The 20,120-nt window shown below is 52.0% G+C and overlaps 1 protein-coding gene across 1 annotated transcript in view; it reads right to left on the bottom strand.

The window, feature by feature from the left end:
- Window positions 1-20,120, bottom strand: part of VPS8 (VPS8 subunit of CORVET complex) — a 2,052,516-nt gene that overhangs the window by 400,385 nt on the left and 1,632,011 nt on the right. The window contains exon 42 of the mRNA XM_078680452.1: window positions 3,075-3,244. Coding sequence (XP_078536578.1) covers window positions 3,075-3,244 — 170 coding nt within the window. The remainder of the gene's footprint in view (window positions 1-3,074; window positions 3,245-20,120) is intronic.

The following is a 20,120-nucleotide window of genomic DNA, read 5'->3' as shown; positions in this document are numbered from 1 at the left end:
CAATGTATCTGGTAGATACGATTCTAGCCGCATAATCCTTCACGACCCGCCCTTCCTCCCCGTTCTGCGAGGACCTTCAGCTTGGTTTCTGCACTCGCCTACCTTCGGGTGGCTTGTCTCCTGTGGGTGGCCTCTTCACGTCCTCCCTGATATGATGCTTCGTTCTGTTTGATTGTTCCACCCCTTGCTTGCTAGTACAAGGTTGGTTGGTTAATGTGTACTTCTGCATTCCTACACCCTGGTTCTTCTGGTGTGGGGGGCCTACTTTTAGTCTTCTTTAAGTGCTTGGGGTTTCTGCCTCCTCTGCAGTCCTCTGAGTTGGGGTCTTTTGGCTATACCTTAGCCTTTAGCTCCTTCCAGGGGATACAGCATTCTTTGATGGTGAAGTCTTGGGGAAATTTGCCGTTACTAATCTGTTCCGGATTTGTTGCCCTTTACTGTAGTGGATTGTGATTGCAGACTCTCTTCGTCTGCTAGGATGTTCCTCACTTGTTTTTCTGGCTCCAGGGAGGATGTCGCCTTAGCTTGCAAGTTTGCTCCTCAGAGCGGTGCTCTGCTCTTTCCCTGCTATGGCTTTCAGTACCTTAGTGCTTAGCATTTTTCCAAATGGTGCTGTTCCTCTCCTTTTGTTTCTTCCCTTTTCTATTTTCGCTGCTTTTTCGCACAATGTTCCCATACTCTCCACAGTTTTGTTGTGATGGATCCGCGTTGTGGCGCGGAAAAGTTCTCCGAAGAAAACCGACGTCAGCGCGCCGGGGTGGGCTTATGTGACCTCGCTGATGTTGGGCCCGCGGACGACATCAGGGCGGAGTCACGTGGTACCGCCCCTGGAGCGCAGAGATGCTGTGGCAAAGAAAATTTTCAGGATCCAGTCTCACGCCTGGGGATAATTCTACGTTAAGAAATTCGGCGGCTAGAATCGTCTCCACCAGATACATTATTACCGAAGGTAAGTACTTGTACATTTAGGAGCCACCCTGACCTTGCCTTCCCAAATTCGAGGAAGAAAGAAGAGGGACTGAAGAGCCGTGCTAACTCAGGAAGAATAGGACAATTAGTGATTTGACCCCAGGCCCACCAGCCTGTGCGCCTCCGACCTGCCTATAGTGAAAAACTCAGCTTGTCCAGCAGCCCCCAGAGCCCGGAGGACCTGCCCTGCACTCACCTTACAGACTCTGTCTCCGGCAAGCACCGGAGTTGCTCAAACAAGACCAAAATCCGATCCTGGTGACTACCCGATTCTACTCCACCACTCTGCACCCGATGCCAACGGCCCGAGTTCAAGTGTCCCAACACCACAAGGAGGTCTCTGCAGTGATCCTGACCTGAGATCTGGTGATCCACGCCAACCCTCAAGCCTCATGACGCCGCCTGAAGCCTTAACCTGAAGGGTCCCCCAGAAGCGAACCAGAGCTGGTAAGAAAACCCGGAGCCAGAACACACCCCTGCACCTGACGCCCCACAGCTTTGGGTGGCCCAACCAACGGTGTCACATGTACATTAGTGGTCCCCTTCAGGAAGCCTCCCTGCCTGAGCCTGCACCATCTTTGCCAAACCGAAGGTCTCCATTAAAAAGCACAGGGTCTCCTTGGCACCCTGCACCCGGAAGCCCGAGTGCCGCTGATGGTGCAACTCCTATGCGGATTGTTGGCCCCTGCTGTGCTGACCTTAACTCCAGGAGCTTGGCTTCCACACCTGAGTGGCCTGCTTGTAGGCAGTCCCTAACCAAAGTCCCCCTTAGCCTTATTGGCTAACATTGGACCCCTACACTCTGCAGCCGACCCCCCTAGTGCCGCTGGTGGTGCAACTCGAGTATCATGACCTTGGGGAACCTTGGTCCTAACCCCCAAAGCACCCATTTGTAAGACGCTTACTTACCCGTGAATCCGATGACCATTTTTATTCCATAGGAACCCATGTTATAAGATTCTGGGCCTAAGATGTTTAAGTGCTGAACTGTTGTTTTGTATGGGAAAAACAGTAACTCTAACTCAAACCAATAGAAGTCTTACTTACCATGTATTGTGAGATAATTATGTGTGGTATAAAGGAATATCAACCCAATACTCAAGTAATCTAAAAGTAACTGAAACGATTTCTAAAAGTGATCATTCTGTAATGAAAACTGCTTTTTGAATCAATACCAACCTGTAACTATTGCAAATTCAACCACAACTGCATTTCCTTGTGAAGTCCTGCATTTCAGAATATACTTTACTTACCTGTGCCAAGTCCTGCTTGGTTCTAAAAATAAAACATAAGTATATATTTTTTATACTTAGCCAATTGTTCTGGGTTCTGCCTCTGAGTGTGCGCCATCAGTCTTGATTGAGTAAATACAATCAATGCTTAACAAACCCTCTACATAAGCCTAACTATTTCCCCATAATATCACAAAGAGAGCTGTTGGTATTTTCCTAATTTAGCTTCTGCTATACCTCGACTCTATGCACACTATACCCTACTGTGGTATAATTTATACAGAGATAGCTTCCTACACCCTTCCCTTCACCTACTTCCACGTTGTCCAATCCCTTACTCCCCTCTTCTTCTCATTACCACTTTCTTGCTCCCATCTCCTAGTCTTCACAATTATTACTCCATATTCTACCTCTTCTAATTTCTCTCTCCTTTTGTCTCTCTTATCTTTTTATCCTATACCTTCATCCTTCCTTCGCCATCCCTCACTCTTCGCTCTTTTCCTTCTCCATCCCCTGACTTGCCCACTCCTTTTCCTTTGCTCTTCCCTCCCCATCTCTCTAATTCACCACTTTCTAAGATCTTCTCCCCACCATCTTCTCACCGTCCTTCTCCTCACTTTTCATCTTGTTTGTTTCTAGTCTATTTTAAGACCTTGTGTTGTGGTTACTATATAACCTATGCATACCTCTTGGTGCCCAAGCAATATAGAATACAGTTAAATGGGTTAATAAAAAAATTAATTACGTTGTTGATAAGTCGTTAAAAGCATTCCGTAACTCCTTTAACATCCTCTAATCATAAAAAAGCAGGTATTACATCACTATTAAATGTAATAAGTGTAAAAAAAAAATTATAATGTACAACAGAATTACCTAAAGACAATGATTTCATCAGCCGTCTCTTGTCTTCTTTTGTATTGTTGCAGACAGATACTACAATAGTCATGTTTTGGGTTCAGACCTCTAGTAACTGAAGCACGTAAATTACAGAGGGACCAGTGCAAATCTTGATTTAAGAGGTTGGTTGTTGTTTCAAGAAGAGTCTAAACATGAAAAGAAAACAAACAACACTTAGTATTGTGTGCAAGGGTGAGCATTCTTTAATAATTAACAATAAAATGTTCTCAAGGCATGTAAATAGTATAGTAGCTAATCGAACAAGTTACTTACCTTCGGTAATGATATATCTGTAAGAAACATTAGTAGTGATATATTACTTACCTTAGAATTACCCACAGGAGTCGGACTGGATCCGGAAAGTTTTCATCAGCTGTACCCCTGTGCGTCGGTAGGTGGCGTCGTGCAGCTCTGCGTCCGTCGTTGGCGTTGTGGTCATCGAGATGACATCGTGGTCGCTACTTAGATGCCGACCACATGCGTTGACGTCAGTTCTGTACACGACTTTCAGCACCAGTATCGCAGAGCCATGCAAGAAACTGACCACTTGTGCATTGAAAATAGGGCCGTGAAAGGGATGACCTTAACCCTAGAAATCAGTTCGCAGAACGGAGAGGATGGGTGGGGCGGTAAGAAATCTATCACTACTAATGTTTCTTACAGATATATTGTTACCAAAGGCAAGTAACTTGTTCATCTGAAAGAAAAACAAAGTGATAGAGTCCTTAGCTTAGAATAGATCCCTCAGCAATACCAACCCCGGTGGTGGGAGTCCGAACCACGATCACACCAGAAAGTCACGTGGAACAGAATGGCCAAAGAAGCCTTCTCTACAGACTTGGCTGTACAGCTAGTAGTGCTTAGTAAAAGTGTGCAACGAGGCCCACATAGCTGCCTGACAGATGTCTTGCAGAGGGACACCACATCCAAATGCAGTAGTGGCTGCAGTAGCTCTGGTGGAATGAGCAAGCAGCCCCACCGGAGGTTCCTTTTTAGCCAAAGAGTAACAGGCTTTGATACACAAGACAGCCCAGCGAGAGATAGTCCTCTTGTGTACCGCCCAACCTTTCTTGGTGCCAACGTAGCCAACAAAGAGTAGGTCAACCACCCGGAACTGTTGTCTGCATTTGAGATAAAATGAGAGCGCACGATTTGGGTCCAGACGGTGGAGCCTTTCTTCCTCCCTGGAAGGATGCGGAGGTGGAAAGAAGGTGGGCAAGGTAATAGTCTGCCCAATGTAAAAGGCTGTAACAACTTTAGGCAAAAGGAAGGACGGGCCTGAGCACAACCTTTTCCGGATGGACTGAAAGGAAAGGAGGCTTACAAGAAAGAGCCTGGAGCTCACACACTCGGCAAGCGGAGGTGATGTCCACCAGGAAGGCAGAATTCAAGGTCAAGAGACGAAGAGGACAGTTGTGAAGGGGTTCAAAGGGAGCGCACATTAAGTGTGTAAGAACCAGGTTCAAGTCCCACTGAGGCATCACAAAAGGTATAGGAGGAAAAAGGTGTGTAATGCCTTTGAGCAATCTATTTACAACAGGGGACTTGAAAAGAGAGGGCTGATCAGGGAACCTGAGAAAGGCCAAAATAGCAGAAAGATAGCCCTTGATAGTGCCCAGAGCAGAGCCCTTCTGGGTAAAAGATAGAAGGAACAGTAGTACTTCAGAAAGAGTGGCAGCCTTTGCTGTGTACCATGACACAAATTTGTTCCACCTAAACTTTAGTGGAGGGACGCCTGGCTGCCAGAATCACAAACTTCAGGAGGCAAGTCGAAAGGAATCAACTGCAGCCGCTCAATCCCCACGCAAAGAGGTGGAGGCTGGACAGGTTCGGGTGGGGGACCATCCCCTGCTGCTGCGACAGTAGACCCTCCTGAAGAGGCAGTCTGATCGGAGGATCAATGCTCATACTGAGTAGCTCAGGATACCATACACTTCATAGGGAGGCCGCAGACCCCAAACACCCAACCCCTGAGCCCACCCCCAAAACAAAAAACCCAGGAAGTCCCACATCCCCAACCCCACACAACCCCCCAATCAGGCCGAGATACCACCCATTGCCACCCCAGGGACCCACAACTAGGAAGGGAAAAAGCTGTGTCCGTGATGGAAATTATCCTGTGGGGGCATGGCAACGCCCAGCATATGCCCCTGTCAGAGAGCCAGGGTGACCAAGCCGTTAATGACAGCAAACTCCAGGAATGAACATCAAGGAGTAAGGAACACCACGTCAATAGCGAAGAAATGAACAGGGATGACCTAGGAGGCAACGTGAACCCAAAGGTCTCAATGCAAATTATGAGCCTGAGTAACAAACAGTGCAAATAGCATAACTTCAAAGCTTGCGAACAGGTCAGTAATTGTCACTAAGATTATCATCAGAAGCTGCTTGGGAGTTGGCAGGCTAAGAGCGGTGTGACCAGTCGAGTTTTTTTTAGCAAACGCCAACGCCTCTCTTGGATCCTGAAAGGTAAGAGTCTTGGAGCCTTGTTTAATGCGCATTTTAGCCGGGTATGCCTTCTGAAGGAGCCGCTTTGCCGGTAAGAACTCACGGAGTGCCGTCTGAACCGCCATGGTGTAGTCAGGATAACACGAAAGGGAGTTACACTAGTGATAAATGTCCCCCTTTTTCTCTGGCCGCACAAAAGATGGCATCACGGTCCCTAAAGTACAAAGTCTTGGCTATGATGGGGTGGGCCGGCAGGCCAGGACGAGGCCTGAGGGAACGGTGAGCCCCCTCAAAAATGAGCATCAGTTACATTACATACAGACACACACACACTCGGTGCAGAGGCCGAAGCCGTCGGCATCGAAGACCTGGGGCCCCAGTTGAGTTCGCGGGGCCTGAAGGTGCCCACTGGTGGCCTGCATCGCTTCGTAAAATTGATGAAGCTGGTCAGGAGTCGCTCACGGTCCCAGGAAGGGAGGGAAGGCCGGAATCAACCCTGAAGGCTCCGCACACAGAGCCACGGGAGGGGCACCACCTGCACCCTTCGTCGCGTCGGCCGACGGACGAGTGGAAGTCGAAGACTGATGATGCTTCTTCGACTTCTTTTTGTGCTTCGACTTATCTGACCCCGAGCGCAAAGACTTAGAAGAGGAGTGATGGTGATGGTGATGACTCAGCGATCGGTCCCTCGACCTCCCATGCGACCGTGACCTTGAGAGAGGCAGCGTCGACTGCCTGGCAATGAGGAGCTTTAGAGACCGCTTCCGCAAAGACTTTGGCCCATGGTTCGGCAGTCGGAGCACGACTTGGGGTCGGGGTCACGGTCGCGCTACAGGCAGTAGAGGCGCACGCGGTGCGGATCCGTCACCGACATCATTCGAGTACAGGAACACCATGCCTTGACACCAGGCATCCCTCATGCACCAGGAGTCAATGTGAGACTCAAAAACGAAGTCGAGAAAAGTTGCAAAAAAGTCTGTCAAAAAGTGACTGGGAGTACAGCTCTCTCCAGATCTGCCCTTGCTGGTGCAGAAAAATAAAGAACTGACGTGAACGCACAGTGGTGGCATCTATGTAGCTACAGCAACGTCATCCAGGCGACCACGACGCAGACGACGAACGTGGAGTCGACCGACACCACCTTCCGACGCGCACGGGTACTGCTGACGTTAAACTTTCCAGATCAAGTCTGACGCCTAGGGGTAATTCTAAGGTAAGGAATCTATAACTAACTGCTTCTTTCAGATATTATAGTTATTTACTTATCATGACAGAGGGGCTTTCTGAGTTAGTGTTGACATCATTGATCATTCGGATATGGCCCCTGGTCCAGATGTTTCCCAAGGTCTAACGTGATGGCTGCTCATCAAATCAAAACGTCACTGACAATCCTAACGTGGAACATCAATAGGTTGGTGACAAAATTAAACGAGGGATCGTACTGCAGTCCCTTAAAAGACAGGCCCCAGATATAATCCTCCTACAAGAAACGCACCTGGTGGGCAATAGGTGTGAGGCCTTGTCCTGATGGGGTTATAAGCTTTGGGTCCATGCGGGATACACCTCGCAGTCCAGGGCCACGGGCATTTTAATTAAGAATACTCTTGCATTGACTCAGCAACGTACATGGGCAGACCCCCAGGGTAGTTTTGCGGTGGTGGAGGCTGTTTGGGAGGGGAGGCCTATCAATATTGTCTCAGTTTATGCTCCACTAGCTCTAGGTAAAGGAACGCTAGCGGACCTGGGGAGGGTCTTGCTTGATCTCGCACTGGGTACTCTAATCCTAGGGGGAGATTTTAATATGACGGTAAATGATCAGTTAGACCGCTAACCCACACGACCCCTATCGTGACCGGACACAAATAAGGAGGAATTTCTCACTGCCTTGGGTAACACTGATATATGGCGCCATTTTCATCCTGACACGACAGGCTTTACGTATTACTCTTGCGTTCATAATAGCTTTTAACGTATAGACCATCTTTTAACACATGCGGTTAGTATAGCTGGGTTCTAGGAGCCGCACTGTCTTCCACACGGCATCTTGGATCACTCACCAGTCTCAGCCAAATTCACATACAATAATCCACGTCAAAGAAACGCCTTCCCAATCCTTGGCTACTCAAGATTCCAGTCATTAAAGAAAGCATACGGGAGCTATCGGAACATTACTTTCGGGAGAATGTTGGCTCTGTTGAATCGGCACAGATAATATGGGAGGCATACAAGACGGTGGTGAAGGGGGTGGCCTTGTCACTTAAGGTGGGGTACAACAAAAAGCAACAGGCGCAGATAGAGCAGACAGAGACTGAGCTCCACACTCTTGAAGCAGAAGATACGCGTTCCCCAGATGAAGCCTCGAGACATGAACTGCAGGTTAAACAGCTCAATTATAAAGCAATGGTCTGGGATAAGGCCCGGGTCTCGCAGTTGGCCACGCGTCATAAGCTCTATGAGTTGGGAGATAGAGCTGGAAAGATGCTCGCATGGTTGGAAAGGAAGGAGGTAGAGGAGCGTTGGGTCCCTCAGCTGAATATCAATGATACACAGACCCTTTTGGATCCACAGGAAATTGCAGAGACCGTTGCTGATTATTTCGAACAGATCTATACACCATCAGTTAACACCGACGCAGAAGACTCTTGGCGGCTCTTGGAAGATTTAACCTTGCCTGCTCTGTCCCCCAGTGAGAGAGACTCGCTGGAGGAAGATATCACCGATGAGATGATCCAGAGAGCAATAGGTAATATACAATCCGGGAAGGCAATGGCCCCCAATAGGATCCCTGTCGAGCTCCTCAAATCTACTATCTTAATAATAACCCCCTATCTGAGAGACATGTATAATGAGAGCCATGAAAAGGGGTTTTTGACGGACGACCAGAGGATTGCATCCATAGTAGTAATTCGCAAACCAGGAAAACCAAAGAATCTCTGTGGGTCGGGCCAGGTTGTATTGCCCGATATCTCTGATCAAGTCGGAGGCTAAAATCCTTGCGAAACTGCTAGCGTCCCGGCTGGCCCCTCTGCTCACCTCTCTGGTGCACGCAGATGAATCCGGCTTTATGCCGGGCAGAAGTACAGACCTTAACATAGGCAGGTTACATAATGTGCTTGGCCGCAAACACAGTATAGAAGAGGACGCAATCATACTTTCTCTGGACGCGAGAATGGCATTCGATTAGATCGAGTGTCACTAAGTCTTTGAGGTGCTGCAGCACTTCGGGTTTGGCCCGAAATTCATGCTACTATAATACAGATCTCAAAGGTCAAACTAGAGTTAACAATCGCACATCCCGAATATTCCCACTGAAAAGGGGGACCAGGCAGGGATGCCCACGGTTTCCATTGCTTTTCTCATTGATACTTGAGCCCTTGGCAAATTGGGTAAGAAGGGATGTCCTAATATGAGGATTAAAATGGGCTGAGGGACAGGAAGATAGAATATCCCTCTACGCAGATGATATCCTGCTCCATCTTGCCTCCCCGCGCGGTCACTTCACAGAATCCAAAATATCTTCACAAACTTTGGGAAATACTCAGGGTACTCGATCAATTGGTCTAAATCGGTGCTCTATCCGCTGCATGGGTCAACCTCATGATTCCCACCGGGTTGTGAATTGATGGTGGCGGAGGGAGGGTTTCGATACCTGGGTATCTATGTTACTCCAGACCCTAGCGTCTTTCACAACAACAATCTAGTACCGCCATTGAGTAGGCTGCGAGCGATGTCAAACACTGGCGGGCACTGCCCCTCTCCCTGTTGTGCCAGCAAGCCCTATTTAAAATGCTTGCGCTCTGCCCGATTTTTATATATACTCCAGAACTGTGCGTACAAAACTCCTGGAGTTATACTTTAACAATGTGGAGAGGGAGGTGAGATCCTTGTTATGGGATGAGAGGGCACCCCGCATAGCCTTGCACAAACCTACCAGAAGTTGGCATGATGGCGGTATCGCTCTCCCCGATATATGCCTCTACTACTAGGCATCTCAGCTAGTGGTAGTGAACCATTGGATATATCACCTCTCAACTGATCTGGGAGAGAGGGATATCTAGGGGCCCTGTACTCTAGTGTGAGGAGAGGCCGGTAGGTAGGCCCCACTGCTCAAACCACAGATGTTTGCTGGCAAGCTAACAGAAAACTGGGTTGGCTGGGAGTCCTAACTCAGGCCACCCTTCTGTGGTCGACACAAAAATTGGGGACATTATGTTACCAACCAGGGTTTAATAGGTGGGACAGTATCCGAACCTTCTCTATTGGAGAGCTCAGGAAAAAGGGGAAAATGGTCCCATTCGCTCAATTGGTAAAGAAATATGATATGGCCCCAGAAGAGGTCTTTCGCTACTTGCAAATCTGTCATGCTCTAAACGCAGCACTTGCTGAGGTGGAGGATATACCAGAATCGTCTCCTCTCGAGGATCGTCTACTTTCTGAACCCTGCAGTGTAAAGTGATCTCATTGATGTATCGTAAGCTAAGCAATAATTTACCGACCTAACTTAAGTACCCCCGTGAACAATGGCAAGCGGATGTAGGTCCAATTGATGATGACGATTGGCAATCTGCACTTATGTCTCCACTGGAAGCGGCGATTCCTCTCAAATTCCGACTTATCCAATTGAAGATTTTCTATAGGTCATATTTCACTGGGGCTGTACTTAGCAAGATCGGGCGTAGAGAAGACTTACTTTGTTTGTGAGTCTGCTCTGAAGAGGCCACTCTTTATTTACCACACTATATGGGAATGCTCGCTCATCAAGACAATGGGTGGGGTCCACAAGGCATATGCATAACGCCTTAGGGAAATATACCTCTGACACTGAGATTGGGGCTCCTGAATATATGGGAAACAACGGATCTCACAGATGTGGAATAGCACTGGGTCACCCTGGGTTACACACTGGCGTACGAGTTACTTACCTTCGGTAACAATGTATCTGGTAGAGATGATTCTAGCTGCAGATTCCTTAACGTAGAATTATCCCAAGGCATGAGACTGGATCTGGAAAACATTTTGCCACAGCATCCCTGCGTGCTGGGGGGACGGCATCGCGCGACTCCGCCCAGGCGTCGTCCGCGCACGTGACATCAGCGAGGTCACATAAGTCTCACCCCGTTGCGCCTACATCAGTTTTCTTCGGAGAACTTTTCCGCGCCACAACGCGGAGCCACCAGACAAACTGTGGGAGCATGGGACCATGGGAACAATGTGCGAACTAGCAGAACATTTGGAAAAAGGAAAGGTGAGGAACAACACCATAAGGCGCAGTGCCAGACACCGCAGTACCCAAAGGCAGGGAAAGAATAAAGGATAAAGAATAGGGCCCAAGCCTGAACAGCCACCCTGCCACAATGTAGACAGTATCCCCCAGAGACAAGGTAGACATGCAAAATGTCATGACAACCTCAGCAGGAGTATAACCCCAACCAAGAACAACGAAGTTCCAAGACAAACAGGGACCAACAACCCTTCAAGGCGACCCTAGCACAGAGTATGACAATCCCCCAAGGAAAGAAAGGGCAAAGCACTGCCAGGTGACCCCAACCCAAGGGGTAGCAGAGGGGCCAGGACCCTAAAAACAATGAGGGAGGAAGGGGATGGAAGAGAGCAAGGCAAGCCCCAATCCCAAAGCAACCAGGACAGAGGGGCACAGGAGTACATATAGACTCATTCTCTAAAATGCCATAGAGTAGGAAGGAACAAGAAACAAGACAAAAACATCCTGTCAAAGAGTGAAGAATGCACTCAAAGAAACAGCCATCCACCGGAAGGCGAGTGCAGAAGACCAAGCCAAAAAGGGTCCTCGTAGAACGAGGAGGAAGGGCGGGCCGTGAAGGAATCTGCGGCTAGAATCGTCTCTACCAGATACATCGTTACCGAATAAAACATATAAACGCTCCTTCTCAGGGATGGCGCCCAGGATCTGGAATGCCCTCCCTCCAGAAACCAGACCTATCTCATCCACGGCATCCATCAAAAAAGAAGTAAAATCGATCCTCTTGGCAAAATTCACATGAATGTAGGCTAAGGAAATTTCGAGACTCATTATTTTTCCTTTTATGACAATGACTTGCCAGACCACCTATGCACCTTTGCTACCTTGCATTGACTCTATGGATAACCATTTGCTCTTCTTTGCACAAAATGCCTTGTTAATTATTCTTTTGCCTTTATATCCCATATGTGTGTAAAGCGCTCTGATATCCGTGAGGATCTTGTTCGCGTTCTATAAAACTTTAAAAATAAATAAAATAAAATAAGTAACTCGTACATCTGATAGAGATTACTAGCCGCAGATTCCTTAACTTAGAATAGATACCCTAGCCATACCCACAGGGAAGGAGGGTCTGCAAAAGGACCCCACCTGCCTGGACATGACAGAAGGTCCCACAGGGGACCAGTCCAACGGACAAGGCGAGGAGCCCTTCTCCCCAGGCAAGGGGATCCCCATAAGCAGACCACCCCAACCCCTAGAGGGGTGTGGGAAGAAAAAAAGGAGAACGAGAAGCCCGTTCACACTCAACAGAGGAAACAAGGGCAAGGCAGGGGAGGCCGAAGCACCCCACGCCCCTGCAAGGCAACCGAACTTCCATCTAATTCCAGGTAAGGAAGAAGAAGAAGAAAATGAAACCTAGAAGGCCCAAGGAAACAAGGGAAAAGAAGGCAAGCCCACCATAGTCGGAAATCAACAGACCAGACAGAGTGGCGCCAGCAGCAATAAGCAGCAAGAAATAGGAGAATAGCCTGAGCCCCCAGGAAGACCAGGCAGGCTGTGCCTGAAATAGGGAACAAAATGAAACCATCTCAGCCTCCAGGACAGGACCATGAAGGCGAGAAAATGCCCGGACACACCACCACGAGGGGTCCGCATACACGACCTAAAGAAGCATCAGCAACATACATAAACGCCATGGAGAGCAGAGGCCTGAAGGCGACCACAATCCCAAAGCACAGCGCAATCTATACAACAGCTACCACTACCCCAATCAATCAATCAATCAGGACATTTGTTAAGTGCGCTACATACCCGTGAGGGTCTCAAGGTGCTGGGGGGGGGCTTGAGGGGGGAAGGGTGCTGCTACTGATCGAAGAGCCAGGTCTTGGGAAGTCGTCTGAAGGTCAGGTGGTCTTGGGTCTGCCGTAGGTTGGTGGGGAGGGTGTTCCAGGTCTTGGCGGCGAAGTGGGAGAAGGATGCGCAGCACTGTGGCGAGGGCGAGGCCAGCTGAACAGAGTTTGCGGGTAGGGGTGTAGAAGCTGAGTCGTTTGTTGAGGTACGCTGGGCCGGCGTTGTGGAGGGCCTTGTGTGCGTGGATGAGGAGCTTGAAGGTTATCCTCTTGTTGATGGGGAGCCAGTGTAGGTCTCTCAGGTGAGGTGTGATGTGGCTGCGGCGGGGGATGTCGAGGATCAGTCGTGCTGAGGCGTTCTGGATGCGTTGCAGCCGTCTCAGGAGCTTGTTTGATGTTCCTGCGTAGAGGGCATTTCCGTAGTCCAGCCTACTGGAGACGAGGGCCTGGGTTACTGTTCTTCTCGTTTCGGTGGGGTTCCACTTGAAGATCCTGCGGAGCATTCGTAGGGTGTTGAAGCAGGAATGAGGAGACGGCGTTTACCTGTTTGGTCATGGAGATGATGGAGTCGAGGATGACCCCCAGATTGCGTGCGTGGCCAGCGGGTGTCGGGGCTGTTCCCAGTGATGTCGGCCACCAGGAGTCGTCCCAGGCTGAAGGGGTGGAGCCGAGGATGAGGGCCTCCGTCTTGTCCGAGTTCAGCGTCAGTCGGCTGTTTCCTCATCCATTCGGCGACGGCCTTCATTCCTTCGTGGAGGTTGGTTTTGGCGGTGTGAGGGTCTTTGGTGAGGGAGATGATCAGCTGGGTGTTGTCAGAGTAGGAGATGATGTTGAGGTTGGACTGACGGGCGACGTAGGCGAGGGGAGCCATGTATATGTTGAACAGGGTTGGGCTGAGGGAGGAGCCCTGGTGTACGCCACAGATGATCTCAGTGGCGGTGGAGCTGAAGGGGGGAGGCGGACGCTCTGCCGGCCAGGAAGGATGTGGTCCAGTCTAGGCTCTTCTCTTGGATCCCGGCGTCGTGTAGGCGTGCTCATAGTGTCTGGTGGCAGACCGTGTCGTGGATGACAGGTCCAGGAGTATGAAGGCTGCTGTTACTCCGTTGTCGAGCAGGGTCCTGATGTCGTCGGTGGCGATGAGGGCGGATTCGGTGCTTAGGTTGCTGCGGAAACCGGACTGGGATGGGTCCAGGATGTTGTTGTCCTCAAGGTAGCGGGTCAGTTACTTGTTGACGATTTTCTCGGTGACCTTCGCCGGGAGCAGGGAGATGGGACGAAGTTCTTGAGGTCCTTGGGGTCCGCCTTGGGTTTCTTTAGTAAGGCGTTGATCTCGGCATGCTTCCAGCTCTCTGGGAAGGTTGCTGTCTCGAAAGAGGTGTTGATGATTCTCCGGAGATGGGGTGCGATGATTGTGCTGGCTTTCTTGAAGACGTGGTGTGGGCATGGGTCAGACGGGGATCCAGAGTGGACGGAGTTCATGATTTTGATGGGGTCATCGTCATTGTCATTGGACCATGCGATTAGGCTGTAGGTGGTTGCGGCGGTGGGGGTCTCGGTGGTTGGCGGGGCCGTCGTGGCATTGAAGCTGTCGTGGATGTCTGCAATCTTGCGGGGAAGTAAGTGGCCAGTGAGTCGCACAGGACCGGCGAAGGGGGGATGTAGTTGGTGTTGGAGCTGGGGTTGGAGAGTTCCTTCACGATGCTGAAGAGCTCTTTGATGTGGTGCGTTGTTATTCAGGCGGTCCTTGAATGCGGTCCTCTTGGCGGTTCTGATGAGCTGATGGTGTCTGCGGGTGGCGTTCTTGAGGGCCGCGTAGTTGTCTGCTGATCGTTCGCGGAGCCAGTTCTTCTCTAGTTTCTGGCAAGTATGCTTGGAGGCCTGGAGGTCTTCAGTGAACCAGGAGGCTTTCTTGCTGGTGTGGCTGTTGGAGGGTGTCTTGAGCGGGGCGGAGGTGTTGGCGCAGTCGATGATCCATTGTCGGAGGTTGAGGGTGGGGGTGTCAGGTTCGGTGGGGTCGGCTGGTGGGCTATGGGCGAGGGCGGTAGCTAGCTGCTCTTCAGTAACTTTTCCCCAGCAGCGATGATGCATCTGTTGGGTGCGGCGACGTGTGTGGGCTTCCTGAAGGTAAAGTGGACGCAGCGGTGGTCGGTCCAGTGGGGTTCGGTGGTGTGGTTGAAGGAGACGTGGGGGCTTGCAGAGAAGATGGGGTCTAGCGTGTGACCGGTGGCGTGGGTGGGTGCTGTCACAAGTTGTCTTAGTCCGAGGTTGCCGATCAGGGTGGTGGAGTTGGTGTCGTTGTTGTTCTCGAGTTGGAAGTTCAAGTCCCCGAGGAGGATGTAGTCTGTGGAGGCGAGGGCGTGGATGCTGATGAAGTCGGCGATGGAGTCGCTGAACTGTGGTCAGGGTCCGGGGGGGTCTGTAGATGAGGGTTCCTCTGAGGGTGGTGTTGGGATCGGTGTGGATCTGGAAGTGCATGTGTTTGGCGGTGCTGAGGGTGTCATCGGTGTTGGTTGATACTCTGAGGGTGTTCCTGTGGACGATGGCGATTCCTCCTCCTGTTCCGTTAGCGCGGTCCCTGCGCGTTATCTTGTATCCTTCCGGAATGGCAATGGCGATGTCGGGTGTGGACCCAGGGTTCAGTCAGATCTCTGTGAGGAAGGCGACGTCAGGGGAGGTAGGTCCCAGAGCTCGATGGTGTGTTTGCGGGCGGAGAGGGTGTTGAGGAGGATGCATCTGAGGTAGTTGGGTTCCTCGGAGGGAGGTGTGGCTGGCTGGATGCTGGTGAAGTTGCAGTTCCAGCAGGTGAAGGATCCGTGGGTGCGCTTCGGGGTTGCTCGGTGGCAGGTGAGTTCTCGGTCGGGGTTTAGTGCGTGGAGGGTGCTGGCGTCGTAGTGCAATCGGGTGTCGTGGCGTCTCCGGGGTCCAGGGGTTCTGATGCTGGGCGCGGTCCAGGCGCGGGCGGGTGCAGACGGGCTTGCCTTCGGCGCGCCCACGGTGCGTTTGCTGCGCGGCCGCGTAGCGGCCTCCATATAAGGGAAGCGGGGAGGGAGGAGCAGCTGGGAAGCAGCGGCTGGGGCGGGGGGCAGAGCGGGGTGCTGGTGGAGAAAAGGGGGTCAAGGCTAGAGAAACAAACAAATGACAGAAGAAAAAACAGTTAAACAATACCAAAGGACACAAAGTAAAACCAGGTACACAGCAGGCGCCGAGTGGCGCTATGCAGCGGCGAACTTAAGGCAGCGGGGGGGGGGGAGAGGCACGGACACGGCAGAGGTGCTGTGCAGAGTGGGGAGCGGCCTGACCTGCAAGCAGGGTCAAGGGTCGCTCCACATAGGGTACATAGAGTCCCAAAACATGGGCCCCGCACAATGCAAGGGATCCGCAGACGTCCCAGGAGGGGAAGGAGGAGGAGAAGCCAGCGAGGTCTGCAAGGCCACCGCATACGACTCCATCTAGGCTCTCGACATCCCCATACCGGAAAATGGTGGATAGGGGAACGATACGCGGGGCCGCATCACCCGCGGAGAGCCCACGCACCCAAGAGGCCAGAAACCAGCCCTGGGGACAAGCAGCGACACACAAGTTACTACTTGTGTAACGCTATATCTGTAAGAGACATTAGTTAGTGATAGATTCCTTACCTTAGAATATGCCCAGGCATCAGACTGGATCCAGAAAGTAGATAGAATGCATGTTCACATTTTGGGTCCAGACGGTGGAGCCTCTCCTCTTCCCTTGAAAGATGTGGAGGCGGAAAGAAGGTGGGCAAAGTGATGGTCTGCCCGATGTGGAAGGGCGTGATAACCTTTGGCAGAAAAGAAGGACGGGTCCTTAAAACCACCTTGTCCGGATGAACAGAAAGGAAAGGAGGTTTGGAAGAAAGGGCCTGGAGCTCACTCACTCTTCTGGCAGAGGTGATAGCAACCAGGAAAGCCGGCTTTAGAGTGAGAATACGTAAGGGACAGTTATGAAGGGGCTCAAAGGGAGTGCACATCAGTAAAGTCAAGACAAGATATAAGTCCCACTAAGGCATTATGAAGGGTACGGGTGGAAACGAATGCGTAATGCCTTTAAGAAAACGGTTAACAATCGGGGACTTAAAAAGAGAAGGCTGATCTGGAAGCCGTAGAAAGGCGGAGATGGCCAAAAGATAACCTTTGCCCAGAGCAGAGCCCTGCTGGGCCATAGAGAGAAGGAACAGAAGAACCTCAGACAGAGGGGCACAAAGGGCATCCGCAGCCATCGCTGTGCACTATGCCGCAAATCTGTTCCACCTAGAGGCGTATACCCTTTTGGTGGAGGGAGACGCCTGGCTGCCAGAATGGCATCACAGACTTCAGGAGGAAGATCGAAAGGTGTCAACTGTCGCCGCTCAATCTCCATGTATCGAGGTGGAGGCTAGACATGTTTGGGTGGAGGACCGTTAAATGCTGCTGTGACAAAAGATCCACCCGAAGAGGCAGACGGATCGGGGGATCGATGCTCATACTGAGTAGCTCGGCATACCATACTCTTCGAGCCCAGTCCGGATCCACAAGAATCACTTGGCCCCGGTCGCGCCTGATCTTCTTCAGCACTCTGGGCAGAAGTGGTATAGGTGGAAAGGCGTACAATAGACCGCAGCTCCACTCGCGACGAAAAGCGCTTCAGAGTGAGTGCCGCCTTGGAAATTCCAACACGCAGATCTGATGACATTGCGCATTCTCTTTGGTGGCGAATAGATCTAACCAACGCTCTCCCCACTGCAGAAAGAGACCTTGCACCACGTCCGAGTTCAGATGCCATTTGTGATCCACCATGCACCGGAGGCTGAGTTTGTCCGCCCTGGAGTTCAGAGAACCTGCCAGGTGTTGAAACACCAAGGTAATGCCTTGATGTTCCAGCCATGTCCAGAGGAGCAGAGCCTCCTGACATAGGGTCCACGACCCCAACCCCGCCCTGTTTGTTGCAATATGACATGGTGGTGGTGTTGTCCGTGAACACCTGTACTACACTTTCCCAGACAGAGGGAAGGAATGCCTTCGGTGCAAGCCGGATCGCCTACAGCTCCACAAAGTTGATATGGAGCAGGGACTCCGCCGGAGACCAGAGGCATCTGATCTCGCCTCTCCCATGTGGCCTCCCCATCCCAGGAGGAAAGCATCCATCACCACTGTGTGCTCCGGTTGGGGATGGAAGAGGGATCTGCCACTGACCCAATCATGATTCGTGAGCCACCACTGCAACTGTTGTGCAGTGCCCTCCGAGATCTGGATGTGATCGGATAGGTTGCCCTGATGCTGTGCCCACTGGAACTTCAGGTCCCAATGCAGAGCCCGCGCATGCCATCTGGCTAGGGCCTCCTCTTGCATGCAGGAGGCCATCAGGTCCAGAAGCCGGAGGGTCAGCCTGACTGAAACCCAGGATAGAGGCTGAAAGAACGGAATCATAGCCTGAATATCCCGGATCCACTGCTCGGGAGGATAAACCCAAAACAGAACCGCTCGAATGAATGGGAGCTTCTGAGAGGGACTCAGGTGCGACTTTGGAACATTGATGGAGAACCACAGCAAATGCAAGAGCTCGGCCGTAGTCTGGAGTTGGGTGACAACTGCCTGGGGCGAGCCCGCCTTCAACAGCCAGTCGTCGAGGTAGGGGAAGACTGACACCCCTGACCTGCGCAGATGAGCTGCGACCACTGCCATCACCTTCGTGAACACCCGAGGGGCACTGATAAGGCCGAAGGGGAGCACGGCAAACTGAAAATGCTCCTGACCTACTGTGAACCGCAGGTAGCGGCGGTGGGCCGGCAGGCAGGGATGTGAAAATAAGCGTCCTGCAAGTCCAACGCTATCATCCAGTCTCCAGGGTCCAGGGCAGCCAGGATCTGAGCAAGAGTCAGCATCTTGAACTTCTCCTTCCGGAGGAAGCGATTGACGTCCTGGAGGTCCAAGATGGGGCGCAGGACCCCGCCCCCCTTGTCCTTCTTGGGGACCAGAAAGTAGTGGGAATAACAACCACTCCCTACTTCCTGACCGGGAATGCACTCAATGGTCCCCTTGGCCAGGAGGGCCGTGACTTCATGACGGAGAAGAGCCAAATGATCCCCCGACATGAGGTGGTACCGAGGTGGCATGGCCGGAAGGGAGGACCTTGGCAGATTATCTGCAGCACCCACTTGTCCGATGTAATTTCGCGCCAGTAGCAGAGGACCCTGCCACCTACCAGCGTGGGGTGCTCCCTGACGCTCAGATTAGAAAGGCTTAGAGGCGTAAGCAGCGGGGGTGGAGGTGGACTGACCCGCATGCTGGTTACCAGACTCGCCCCTGAGGAATCCACGGCCCGGCCGTGCTGAGGCTGGTTCTGCAGAGGCTTGTTGGAGGAGCGTGCTTGGGTGCCCCTGGTCTGGCCATGAAAGGAACGAAACCCAGGCGTGGCAGGGTTCTTTGTGGAAATTGCCCTGCCCAACGAATCATCAGTGTCCAAACCACACCTGATGGCAAACTTAGCCGCATCCTTACCCTCCGCAATTGCTTGGGAAAGGACAGCCTGGACCTCCTCAGAACACTGAGGCAAGACCTGAGTTACAGAATCCCACACTGCGTGGGAGTAACGGCCCAATAAGCAGGCGGTGTTAACCGACCGCAGCCCCAAGCTGGCTGAGGAGAACAACCTCTTGCCAAATTGTTCTAGCCTTTTAGAATCCTTATCTGGTGGAGCCGTGGGAAAGGCACTCTGCGATGTTGAGGCCAGAATGACCAACCTCTCAGGCGTGGGGTGAGTGGTCAAAAAGGCGGGGTCACCAGGCGCAGGGCAATTACGCCTAGTGACGTTTCAATCCACCGGCGCCCCAGTGGCCGGTCGCAACCAAGTGCCCAAGAGGACTTCGGTGAGGTTGGATTTTAGGGCCACTGTAGGGAGGTCGAGATTGAGAGCCTCCGTAGACCGACACAGCACCACGGTGTAGGAAGAACCCTCCTCCATAGTAGGTTGAGGAGAGGCAAACCCCGGGTCAGAAGACACATTAAGTTCACCTGTATCTTCAAGTTCGTCCACCCAATCTTGCTCAGAGTCACACTGCCGGGCAAGGGGGACCTTGGACCCGTTCCAGTCTTCGTCCGGCTCTGGCGTAGAGGGAGCCGGTCGTGGCGGCAGAGCCGGAGAAGGGACAAACGGCGCCGGAAACGGCACCGGGAACGGGTCTGGGAATGGCGCTGGCTGGGGCCGAGCCGGAGCCACATCCCAATTCGGATCCCAGGCCGGAACAAAATGGTTTGGGAACCAGGGCAGGGGCGGGATAAACGGCAACCAGTGCGGTGCCTGGGGCAGAGCTGAGGGTGGCGCCGGGGCCAGATCCGGCGGCGCTGTTCCTTATGGCGCTGGAGCCAGAGCCAGTGGCACAGGATACTGGGGTGCCGGTGGCGGAGCCGCCGGGCCAGCAGGATCTGGACACGAGACTGCAGGGCGGGACTCAGCGTTCGCCGCAGGCATCATGATCACCAGGATGACGTTGCAGCAGCTACTTAGACG

The sequence above is a fragment of the Lissotriton helveticus genome, chromosome 3_1 (assembly GCF_964261635.1).
Source record: "Lissotriton helveticus chromosome 3_1, aLisHel1.1, whole genome shotgun sequence".
In the NCBI taxonomy this organism is placed as follows: Eukaryota; Metazoa; Chordata; class Amphibia; order Caudata; family Salamandridae; genus Lissotriton; species Lissotriton helveticus.
This window is presented reverse-complemented; position numbering and strand designations above follow the sequence as displayed.